The 12,468-nt window shown below is 43.3% G+C and overlaps 1 protein-coding gene across 1 annotated transcript in view; it reads left to right on the top strand.

Annotated features, from left to right (window-relative positions):
- The window catches only part of TPD52 (tumor protein D52), a 311,826-nt gene extending 300,750 nt beyond the window's left edge, over positions 1-11,076 (top strand). The window contains exons 4-5 of the mRNA XM_067711999.1: positions 10,380-10,423; positions 10,695-11,076. Of these exons, the coding sequence (XP_067568100.1) occupies positions 10,380-10,423; positions 10,695-10,866 (216 nt within the window). The 3' untranslated portion in view covers positions 10,867-11,076. The remainder of the gene's footprint in view (positions 1-10,379; positions 10,424-10,694) is intronic.
- Positions 11,077-12,468: the final 1,392 nt, after the last annotated feature.

A 12,468-nucleotide genomic window follows, 5' to 3' on the forward strand; every position in this document is an offset into this window, starting at 1 on the left:
TGCTTCCCATTATCAATGTACCTATTTTGAGAAATTCTTTTAAAAACACTCGAATTTTCAATGTTTACTGTGAGCATAGAAGACCAATGCACTCACACACACATATACAAACTCAAGCATGGGTGCACACGTGTGTTGTATTAGAACTGTGTGTAAAAAAATTGTAATCAAGGACCTGAGAGTTTTCTATGAGTAAACTGAATAGATTGTGAGTCTTCTATTGGTTTCCCAGAGGCCATTTTTGTTAATGTTTTTGCTCATTTTAGAAATGGAAAGTTGCAAGACAAATCAATTGGATGTTGGTAAAAAGTTACTCCTAGATTTCTAGGAGCCACCTATTTTTCTAGAAGCTTCTTCCTCTGTTTCATTCTTTGTTATCTCTTCATTCTAGAGTGGGCAACTGTCACTAAAAAGGGATTCCTTTTATGAGAGGTCCTCCATTCAATCGTCCCACTTCACATACAAACTATTTCACCGACTGTCTTTAAAAATATTATCATGGGGCTTCCCTGGTGGCGCAGTGGTTGAGAGTCCGCCTGCCGATGCAGGGGACACGGGTTCGTGCCCCGGTCCGGGAGGATCCCACATGCCACGGAGCGGCTGGGCCCGTGAGCCATGGCCACTGAGCCTGCTCGTCTGGAGCCTGTGCTCCGCAACAGGAGAGGCCACAACAGTGAGAGGCCCACATACCGCAAAAAAAAAACAAAAAAAAAAAAAAAAAAAAAAATTATCATGATGTTTTCAAACCATTGTCATTTAAAAAAAGAAATCCACAGGTGCAAAAACAAATTGCAGTCCCTAGAGCTAAATCTCTTCCTTATTGTTCTCTTTGGCAGGGTTCTGTGGAAAGCTGAGTAAATGAACAGGGCCGTTTCACAGAGTGTAACCCATACTAGTCCTATTGAGCAACGTCTTGAACGTAAGTCCTTTTCAACTAAACGGAGGTATATTTTCTTTTATATTGTTGACTTTGACGCTGCAGCTTAGCAAAGAACACTTGTGCAACATTTTCTGCATCAATTGATCATCCGCTTAGAGCAGACATGCATTTTTCTCATCATTAAAGGGAAACCAAACCCATCAACGTAATCCCCCATTCTGCTTTGTTTCTCTCCAGTCCTTCATGCTGTAAATTCTGAAATATTAATGAACGGATGTGAAAGCAGTGGGCTCTGTTCTCACACCCAGATCCAGTGGGAGCAGGGGCAGGGAGTGAGAGGATGAGAAATGTCCTCATTTTGCAAAACAAAGTGTTTCTCCAAGCTGGGTTGTTGCAGAACTATCTGACTCAAACTCTCCCAAGGTGCTCGTTTAAAATACAGATTCCTAGGCAGGTTCTACACCTACTGTATCAAAATTTCTGGATGATGGGGCTTTGTGGTTTGCTTTTCTTTTGTAGTGTGTGGTACACGGGCCTCTCACTGTTGTGGCCTCTCCTGTTGCGGAGCACAGGCTCCGGACGCGCAGGCTCTAGCGGCCATTGCTCACGGGCCCAGCCGCTCCGCAGCATGTGGGATCCTCCCGGACCGGGGCACAAACCCGTGTCCCCTGCATCGGCAGGCGGACTCTCAACCACTGCGCCACCAGGGAAGCCCTGTGGTTTGCATTTTAAATCAACCAGACAATGTCTTCGTTTTTTGCTGACCTACCATTTTTTATGTGTCTGACTCTTACGTAAATACTAGAAACAAACTCAGTTAAATACTTAGAGAATACTAATCATAATTAAACTTTATTATTGTAAGCATAATCTCTTTCATTTATATAGCAGCATTTTTTAAAAAAAATATTTTATTGAAGAACAGTTGATTTACAATGTTGTGTTAATTTCTGCTGTATAGAAAAGTGATTCAGTTATATACATATATATTCTTTTTCATATTCTTTTCCATTATGGTTTATCACAGGATATTGAATATAGTTCCCAGTGCTATACAGTAGGACCAGTTGTTTATCCATTCTATATGTAATAGTTTGCATCTGCTAATCCCAAACTCCCAATCCATCCCTCCCCCACACTCACTCCTCCTTGGCAACCATAAGTTTGTTCTCTATGTCTGTGAATCTGTTTCTGTTTCATAGGTAAGTTCATTTGTGTCATATTTTAGATTCTACATAGAAGTGATATCATATGGTATTTGTGTTTCTCTTTCTGACTTACTTCACTTAGTATGATTAATCTCTAGGTCCATCCATGTTGCTGCAAATGGCATTATTTCATTCTTTTTTATGGCTGAGTAGTATTCCATTGTATATATGTACCACATCTTCTCTATCCATTACTCTGTCAATGGACGTTTAGATTGTTTCCACATCTTATTATAAAGATAAGGCTATTATAAATTACTATATAGCAACTTTTTTTTACCCTTTCAAAGTGTTTTCCTATATGTAACCCTCTGAGGCAGGCAGGGGAGGTATTATTACCCCCATTTTAGAGACATAATTGAGTTCCCTGTGGCTTAATGACTTGGGCAAACTGTGCTGGGACTTAGCCTGAAGTCAGGACTGGCTTGCAAGTCTTCTAGCCTTATTTCACTGCACATTTGGTACTGTAAGACCCAAGACACAGAGAAAGCTTATTAAAGTGTCCCTTCATAATAGAGCTGAGCGGAAATCAGTGCCTTCTGAGCTGCTCCACATGCTGTTGAGAATGCTATGCATCTACTCCTAAAAGATGAAAGCCGAGATGGAGCCCTGGGCACCAATGAGTGATGGGAATCTTCAAAACAAAGGAAATCTCATTCCTTTTTTGTTCGTCCCCTTCAATTTTCTGATCTTTTTCCTCCACTCCTTCTTTCTTGTAAAGACTCAAACTCTGAAATAATTATATGAAACTAAGTCGGTAAAAACCAGGCTTGTTTCCTTAAGATTGATGTGTTAACATTCGGGGCAGTTTTCTCAGAACTCAGAGAGACTAGTATTTCTGAACTTGGCTTCAGGAGTCTTCCTCTTACCCAGGCAGGGTAGAATCTCCACCCCCCAAAACTGTGTTTCTTCATTCCACAAGCCCTCCCGCCACGATGCAGCCTGGCTGGGAGCAGAATGAATGGAACAATGTTTTTAGGTGCTCAGGGTAGCTCTTGCTCTGGTCATAACCACCTACGGCAGAGAGAGTGAGACTGAATTCAAACGGAGGCTTTCTTTGCACCACGTTGGACACTGAGGTTTGATTCTTCAGGATGGCATGCCCCAGACTCTGGGAGTCTGGAGGAGGTGAGGGAAACACTTTCCAGCTCTACCTGCCTGTTCTTATCTCTGTATCAAGATAAGCAAGCTAGTTGGTTGTAAACCAAAATAAAGTTTGTCATGCAAAATGTATCGCTCTTTAAAAAAGTAATAACGGTAAAAAAGAGCAACCCTGCCTGTCACTTTCCCACTGTGTGCAGAAAATAAATGAAAGATAGAAAGACCCCTGGGCTTCTTTGTATTGGAAAATGGCTTGTGTGCTCAGTGCTGAATTTCTGTGTTCCTGAGGCTGCCCTGGAGGAGAGGAGTGGGGTCAGGTTCAGGAGGTGCCTGCTTGCCTTGACACATCATTCCTAATTATGACGCCTTTGTAAACCCCTTCCCTTTCGCTTCACAGGACTTGTAAAAGGCACCCACAAACCTCTGCCTTCCTGTGCCTCCCTGCCCCGAGGTAGAAATCCTCTTTTTGCAGGAAGTGCAGAGCAAAGTTCAAAGCTTTCTCCATCAAAAGAAAGTGCGGCCTGATCCAGTGTAACGTGATTATGTGACAATTAGGCCAAAAAAAAAAAAAAAGAGTCAGGGCTACTGCATCGCTGGCTAGAGCTGGTTCCTTGCAATCTTCACCTTTCTAAGAGATATTTATCACTTCCCTGTTCAGTAGAAAGGCGCACCCCCAAACAGTACACTATTTAGGGCCAAAGCAACTGGTAGCTTTGGGCTCTCTGGGACGGAGAGTTTTAAAGAGGTTGTGATGAAATGTCCCCACCAGATGCAGAGGCCATTAGATGAGCTTGAGGGAGACAGGACAAAGAAAAAAGGGAGGGTTTGCAGACCCTGGGGCAGGCCCTGTGGCTCTGGTGATCTTCCTCATGACTGCCAGGCTTGTTTTCTCGCTATAAAACAAGCTCAGGGGAAGAGATCCGGGAACATATGTATATGTATAACTGATTCACTTTGTTATAAAGCAGAAACTAACACATCATTGTAAAACAATTATACTGCAATAAAGATGTTAAAAAAATAAACAAAAAATAAGGATATATTAAAATGTATAAAAAAACAAACAAAACAACAACAACAAAAAACAAGCTCAGTTCAACCGGTGTTAGAAGAGGGTTAAAAGAGGTCATAAATCTTTCTGGGCATTGAAGATCCACGGAGAACTCAGCCTGATGTCTTTTACATCTGTTTCGGGTTCTCAGCCTCATCTGGCTCAGCTGCCTTTTCTCCAGCGATAACTCACAAGCCCCATTCAACCCCGCTGAGTGGCGGGTATAGGGTGTCACCCCTCAGAGCACTGAGGATGAGGGCTGAGCGTCCGGGCAGCCGCCAAGCCCCCAAGGCTGGCCCGCTGACACCGTAAGTCTATACCCAGGGGCCGGTGGAGGGGAGGCCGCGGGACTGACGGCGTAAGCGGGCAGCGCACACACACAGCCTGGAGAGGGGAGCCGGCGGCGGGTGGGAGAGCGCTGGCTGAGGTTGGTCACACGGAGATTGAATTTCAGCCGAACTAGATCAGAGCTGTGGGAAACCACCTTCTTCACACACAGCCGTCTCCTAGGAAGATGTGGGAGGGCGGCTGTGGAGACAGAGGCAGGCAGCTGCGGTGCAATCCCGAAGTCAGCTCAGCTCGCAGCAGCTCGCAGCTGACTTTACTGTCTCCCTCTCCCCAGACGTCGTGGACTCTGGGATTTTAGACTGAAAGGCTCCACGGTGTCAGGCAGAGATGGGGCGGTCAGCATTGAAAACACACCCTGGTTTGGGAGTGCTGAAGGGAGGGAAAGCATGCTGTGTGTCTTTAAAGGAGAGAAAGCATGGTGATGGAAGTATGGGAAAGGCATGGGACTTTTAGGTCCACACTTGTACAAGGCAAACTCCAGAAGGGATTTTGGTGGCTTTAACCCGTACCTTTAGGGTTTGATGTTTGATAGCATTTCATTAACGTGCAACGTGACCTTTCAATACCATAGCTGTGTTTGCTGCTACGAACTGCTCCTCTAATCTCCTGTCTCTGCTTGATAACCTAACGCCATCTCAGTGACCCAGAATACCAGCTTTTTTAGGGGAGGCATTGGAGGAGTGGAAGATGGGGGGAAAGTTTTCAGATTAAAGCGGGAACACTTGCAGTCCTATTAAAAAGGCAAGAAGTCAGCATCTTTGAAATCCACCCCCTCCGCAGGGGCGGGGAAATCCTCTCCAGGAGACAGTGGGAACACACTTGTTCCTAGCTGGCACCAGAGTGGCTTTCTCCAGGGCAGCGAGGGCCTGGCACTCTGTCCAAGCCATTTGAATCCAGGAGCCTTCAAATGGTCCTTTTTTCTTTTCCTGTCACTCAACAAGAGGCTGGAGGCAAAAATTCGGCCAGCAGCTTCCCCTGACCCAGGCAAAAAACAACCCGAGTCTTCCCAGAGCTCTGTAATCTTCTGGTTTGCACATCAATTTCAAGCTCACTGCTGCTGATGAGAAAATGACCTCGAACCATTGCTCACTGAATATCCCATGTTTTTTGACCATGCAGTGTGCTTCCTGTATAATGCTCCTTTTCTTGGACTGAGAAGTTTCTGGAGTTTGCACAATGTGTGGGCCCAAGGAAACAGGCCAGGGTGTCCCCAGTGGGATGGACTGTCACCCCTCAGTAAAAGAGAGAAACATGCAGAGCAGAGACAGAGTTTGCTGTGCCGGATCCAACTCAACGTCTGATTTCTCAGGCGCTCGCTGCTTTATTGGATTTCTCGTGATTCGCAAAAAAAGACAATTAGAATCCTAGCTAGAACTCAGGTGCTGGTTTTGATTCTCCTAGGTCAGGTGGATATCCAAAAGGGTGCAGGGAAAGATTGCAGGGAGTCTGTGATCTATAATTAAAAATATATATGTAAAAATGTTATATTATTTCCCCTAGCCCTGGGAAGAGAGTTCTTACGTCTTCAACAGATTTTCAAGAGTCCAAGACTCTCTCTGATTTAAAGACTACTGTTTTATATTGAAGATTTTCCAATGGTAATTTCAGCTGGGGGGATGGGGACCTTGGCCTCCCTCAATCATAGGTTCTACAAAGTAAAATATACTGCCTACTGTATCCTGTGCCACAGGGGAGCCTGGCTCTTTGCTTCATGTAACTCAGTGAAAATAATAACTGAGAGGACACAAAAGCAGGCAGGGTGTCTGTAGAGCCGCTGCTGACGTGAGTATGCGGAGCGTGGAGTATGCCTCTCCCTGGGATGAATCCATCCAGTTGAAACCCTGGTCCCAGATATTGTGGGCCCAAGGCAGTGTTCTGGGAAGATTATATTATTGAAGAGAGAAAACATAAATGATACCGTTAAAGAGCTTACAGTCTAGTTCAGACTTGCTAAACCTCTTGGAAAGGGAAGTTAGATAAATACAGAGTGAGATTTGGACCCGTCCCATGGAAAGAATGTACGCTGGCCTGCGGTGGGACAAACCTCTTTCTGCCAGGGCAGGGAAGGATTCTTGAGGGAGAGGTGGTTGTCATAAGACGTCTTGAAAAATGACAAAGATACCAGAATCCCACGGTCCTCTGTCCCGAGTTCCAAATTGGATGTTTGGCTGCAAATTATGGGCATGTTTTGCTGTAAGAAAATCCAATTTTTATAAATAAGCTGATCTCTGAACACAGACAAATTGGGGACGGTGATAATTTACATCAAATAGTACCTACTCTGGATGCCAGATTCCTATGAGGGAAACTTTACATACTGTATTTCAAGTAACCTTCTGACAACTCTGTGAGAGAGGTGCTATTTCGCCCAATTTTCAGATAAGGCACCTAAGCCTTAGAAACCTCAAAGCGCTTCTTTGCCGTTACTTCTCACCGATTGGCAGAGAGAACCGAGGCTGAAAGCCAGAAGAGGCGATCTCCAAAGGCCGGGCTCTCACAGTCTCCACTAGGTCGCTTCTCAGTGCAGTAGAATCTGATGCTTTCCCAGAAATGTCAAGACCCAAATTCAACTTACACACAACTTGATTTTCAAAAATCAAGGAAGAAAAAGAAATGGATATTTGCCCAGTGCCTACTATCTCCCGGCTACTATGCCAGGGGACACAAGTTTCTCATTTTGTCAAAAATGAAATTTGATGAAAAATTCAATTCTTGTGGAATATTTTCAAAATACATTTATCAGTTAAATTTAGGTCTGTACATGCAAATTGTCTCTCACCGAGAACTCACAAACTGGTCAGAACTTTCCCAGGGCAGAGGGTGGCTTGTGCTATTTTATTCCCTTTGCCTAGTAGAGTATCTGCTATAGGTCAAAAAGTAATTGCTGAATGAAGAAGCAAGTACGAGGATGAACTACTTTGAGGGCAGTGATTAAGAAGTCTTATTCCTTAAAGTGGAAGCAGGACATGGGCACTGGACATGAAGATGTGGGCATAGCTCATTATGGACCAAAAGTGAGCTCATATACAGTAGACTAAGAACAGTGAGAGAGAAAATAAGAAGATGTGGAGAGCTCAATTTTGCAACTTGAAAAACTAGGCTTTGTTTTTCTAATGTTTAACTGTTTCTATTCAGTTTGGGGAAATGAAACTCTTTTACTAGTTAGAACTTCTACCCCAATGAATATAATACCTACCCTTTTCAGAGATCTCAATGAAGAAGTCTTGTGATTTTTTTTCATTATGGCACTCGGGTCTATATGATATTCAAATATAATCTCTACCTTCTCCCCTTTCTCAGCATGCGTGTGTGTTTGGTAAATATTCATGTGTCAGGGGTCTTTGGTATTGGGGAATTAACATTTCATTTTTTGGTTGGGAGTGCAAATAGTTAATCCAAATGTAATGCTGTTGGTGAATCGGAGCTTGAAAGAATGAACCAGTTTTGAGGACAGAAATCATGGGCTTGAATGGCAGCTTAAGAAAGGGCATTTCTGTTGAGAAGTGTCCTGAAGCAAGTGCTACCAAGGGGAACTATGCCCTTTCCAGACTTGAATATACACTTAAAGCTGTGGATAACCATCCTTCTTGTGAAATGCAGGGCTTTGTGTACTCAGAGACAGAGGGTCCAGATGCTATCTGAAGACTGCTTGCAGGTCTCTGGTGTGGTCAGAGTTCACGGAAGGTAAAGTTATATGGAAAGTTAGCTGCTTCTGGCTTTTAGCTCATCCTCTGCTTGCCCTGTGTCTTTAGGCTAGTACAGAACTGTAGAGTCTGGAGGAGGCAATGCAGTAGGGAAGAAACTTTGTATTCTATTACAAGTTAATTGCTAAAGGGATGTTGCCTATAAACTGAAATTATACATAATGGCACAACTTTGGGAACCCCGCCTCCCATGTAATGAGCGTTAAGCTTTGTTTAGCTCACAGGAAACATCCTGACCAGGCCCACCTGCGAATGAAGGCAGGAAGGAAGAAATTAACACATCTCCTCCAGAGGCTGACCAGAACCAGGAAACATTTGACTTTATTCCCTCCCTTTTAATAAAAAAGAAGCCAGAATTGTAACTCAGGCAAGATGGTTCTTTGGGACACTAGTCCACCATCTTCTCGGTCGCAGGCTTTCCGAATAAAGTCACTATTCCTCGCCCCAACACCTCGTCTCTTGATTTATTGGCCTGTCGTGCAGTGAGCAGTAGCAACTTGGACTCAGCAACAGCAATAATCGTCAGGCTCAGAGCTCCTCAAGAAGCTTATCTCACTCCGTGCCCCACAGGTTATAATATGTATCATGATGAGGTTGTTCCAGGGATTGAGCCATCCTTCTTTCCTTCCTTCCTCCCTTCCTTCTATTTATTCACCAATTCATTTGTTCACTTAACAAACATAGATTGAGCCTCTCCTGGAGCCTCATAGAGGTCCCCATCTGGCTGAAAGGAACATAAGAGTAAGCACTCTGAGTCCAGGGTGCATTATAGTGTTAGAGTTATGCACAGCTTAGCTGAGCAGGGCAGAGGGGCACCCGACCACTGGCAGTCAGGGGTAAGGATATTTTTCCAGAGGAAGTCATCTTGAGCTGAGTCTCAATGAGCACAAGAAAAGTTTGCTGGGAACAAAAGAGATGGTAAGGCTATCCAGGCTGATGGAACGCCATGCATGAAAGCATGGAGGGGTTGGGGGAGAGGGCAGGCAAGGGAAATAGTGGCAGATGTTGAGAATGGATATAATGCTGCCTGGACCCTGGGTTGTGTATGGAGCCATGATGGGAGATGAGATCAGATATGAATAAGATTTGCTAACATTTATTGAGCACCTGCTATTTTCCTGGTGTTGTTCTAACAGCTTTCTTTGTTGACTTAGTTCATCATTACAACAGCCCTATGAGGTGGGTATTAATATGTCTTGTATTTTACAGATTCACGGGGAGCTCAAGTATCTTGCTCGACAGCACACAGCTAGAGAGAAGCCAGCATTCACCCCAGAGTTTGACTCCAGAGCCTGTAGTCTTAATGGCTAGGCCAGGTTGCTGCTCAGGTTTGCCTTGACAAGTGACCAGGGAGACTTGTTCCTACCCATTGATCCAGGTTAGAGTGGAAATTACCATGAGTACGGATAGAGTTTTCTTGTTTTTTTTTTTTTTTTTTTTGCGGTACGCGGGCCTCTCACTGTTGTGGCCTCTCCCGTTGTGGAGCACAGGCTCCGGATGCGCAGGCTCAGCGGTCATGGCTCACGGGCGCAGCCGCTCCGCGGCATGTGGGATCTTCCCGGACCGGGGCACGAACCCGTGTCCCCTGCATCGGCAGGCGGACTCTCAACCACTGCGCCACCAGGGAAGCCCCGGATATAGTTTTCTTATACCAGTTTTTCCTTCCTTAGATCAAAGTTGCTCATGCTGTTTTAATATCAGAAGGTCAACGCTGAGGGTAGCGACCATGTCTGTTTTATTCATCAATGCATATTCAGTACCAAGTACAGCATCTGGTACATAGTAAGTACTCACTAGAGATTTATGGAATAAACAATTAATTCATTGATATTTACCTATTAATCTTATTACGAAGAACTGAATTCAGACATATGTTCTCAATTAATTTAACAAGAGCAATGCATTTCACTAAAACCTTGTCACATATCATATATATAATTGGAAATCTGTGAAATAGTCAACCCCAAGACAAAACTTACAGAGATTAGTTTCTTCCAAAATTATTAATCAATGGCGTATGTGCGTGTGTGTTCCACTTGTGTCATATGTATTTGCTTTATTTAATATGTGCATTCTTCAATTTGCAGGTTGTTCAAGCTTCCTACCCCTCTTCCAGTCAACAAATCAAAAGGTGGGTGCTGTGCTGTGTGCCTATGATTTTCATAGAATCCGTGCTATTTCTTTTGATCATGATCAAAAGTTGACTTCATTAGACTTTGGAGATTCCAAGGACTGGGTAATACAATTAGATTATCCCGAGGTCCAGGAATGGAATTTGTCTAGTGACATTAATGCATTGATTGCATCCTATATATTTCAGTGTCTTAAATGAAGTGGCTCTTTCCTTTGCAAGAAGCAAAGAGCACGGTAGAAATAGAGAATTGTGTTTTCTGTTTGGTCAGCAAGGCAGGCAAGGCCTTATGTGCTCTGTCCGTCAACACTGATAAGCTGACACATCGGGAGACAGAGGAGGATCTCCAGCTGTTCCACCTACGCTGGATCCCAAGTGCCGTCATCCCTCTCAGGAAACTAAGGAAGCCCAAACAGAGGAAGAGGAGTGCCATGAACAATTAATCTTCTGCTCAAATGGGGTTTTAGAAATTATTTGAGTATCCATATATTTTGAACTTCAAGAGACCTTACTTTTCTGGGCTTCCTCCTGGTAGCACAAGAGTACATGTTTTGAACATCTCAGTTGGTACAGCCTCTCTAGAAAAGCCTTCATCAAAAAGAGCCAAAATTTAAAAAAAAAAAAACAGTCAAAACTAGAACAAGATAACAGTAATTTTTTTACCATGAAATAAACATTTTTCTTTGATTTCCTAAGTGTATTTGTGGTTTCAATAGTATTTGATGCATTTTATCCAATTATGAAAAATATAAATGATTATAACATGATTTATGTGCTTTACTGTTTACAGATATACAAATGTCTATTATAAGATTCATATTTGTTTATTTGGCTCTCATAAGCTCTTTCTAAAATGAGGAGAGGTATCATTATTCTATTTTCACAAATGAGGAGACTGAAGTTCAGGGGAGATACTAGGTGAGGGGATTTGTCTAGGGCCACCTCATGAAAAATAATGTAGCCCGAACTTGAACCCAGTTCGGATTCTAAAACCCACCCGCCGCTGATCCATTCTGTGGATAAATCAAGTGAAGTAGGGAAGTTATTATTGAGTGTCCGCCATGGGTTAGGTAATTTCAAACACACTACCTCATCTAAAACCTGCAGGGTAGGAAACTGTTATCAAAGATAAAGAAACTAAGGTTCAGAGGGGACCCATGACTTTGTAGATGCTTAGTAAATGGCTGAGCACTTTCAGTGAGAAATGATAGATAACCCTGGGAAGAGAGGTGTTGTTTCACTGTCAGGTTACTGACATTCCTTGAGAATGCAAAGCCAGGCAGAATATCTCACAAAAGGAAGCTTATTTGTAAAAGGAGAGTTTGGGAACTTTTTTTTTTTTTTTGGCTATTTTGAGGAATATTTTCTTTTCCTTTTCAGCAAGTCTTTATCAGGAACCGTATCTTTGCTCTGTCACCTGCAAACAGACTTTAAAACAATGAGAACCACCCTCTGCAGGATATTGATTCTGATGGAACAAATGTTGATTAAGCAGAATGGTGGCTTTTTTTAACTGGAGGAATTCCAGATCTTTCCTTAGTCCTGTCTCTCCAGGGAAATGAGCTCTGTCCTCAAAAATCTACAGAAAACCTGAGTCAGAATGAAGATTTATGATGGGAGATGCTGGCCGGAAGACGGCTATCTGGTAGGCTATCTAGAAGCTCATCTTTGTGTTATTAGAGAAACTCTCTCTCTCTCTCTCTCTCTCTCTCTCTCTCTCTCTCTCTCTCTCTCTCTCTCTCTCTCTCTCGACAGGATGTAGCCTGGTTATCACATAATCTTCTCAAGTTTCATTCCCATTCTGCTTACAAATGCCCCAAATATAAAGAGATGCATTTCATTAAGACAGCCTTTTAAGAGGCAGTTTACCCCAGCTGTTGCAGTCTATCTTAAACACCTACCTTTTCACCCTCGTGTGGAATTTACATGTCGATAAGCGCTATAAAAAAAGGAACTCTAGAAATCTCGGCAAAGGAAAAACACCAAGGCTGCCTGTGAGATTTGAAGTCAGAAAAAAAAAGCCCAGGAAGCTTGACGTTCCAGAA

This window comes from Pseudorca crassidens, chromosome 17 (genome assembly GCF_039906515.1).
Source record: "Pseudorca crassidens isolate mPseCra1 chromosome 17, mPseCra1.hap1, whole genome shotgun sequence".
Taxonomy (NCBI): domain Eukaryota; kingdom Metazoa; phylum Chordata; class Mammalia; order Artiodactyla; family Delphinidae; genus Pseudorca; species Pseudorca crassidens.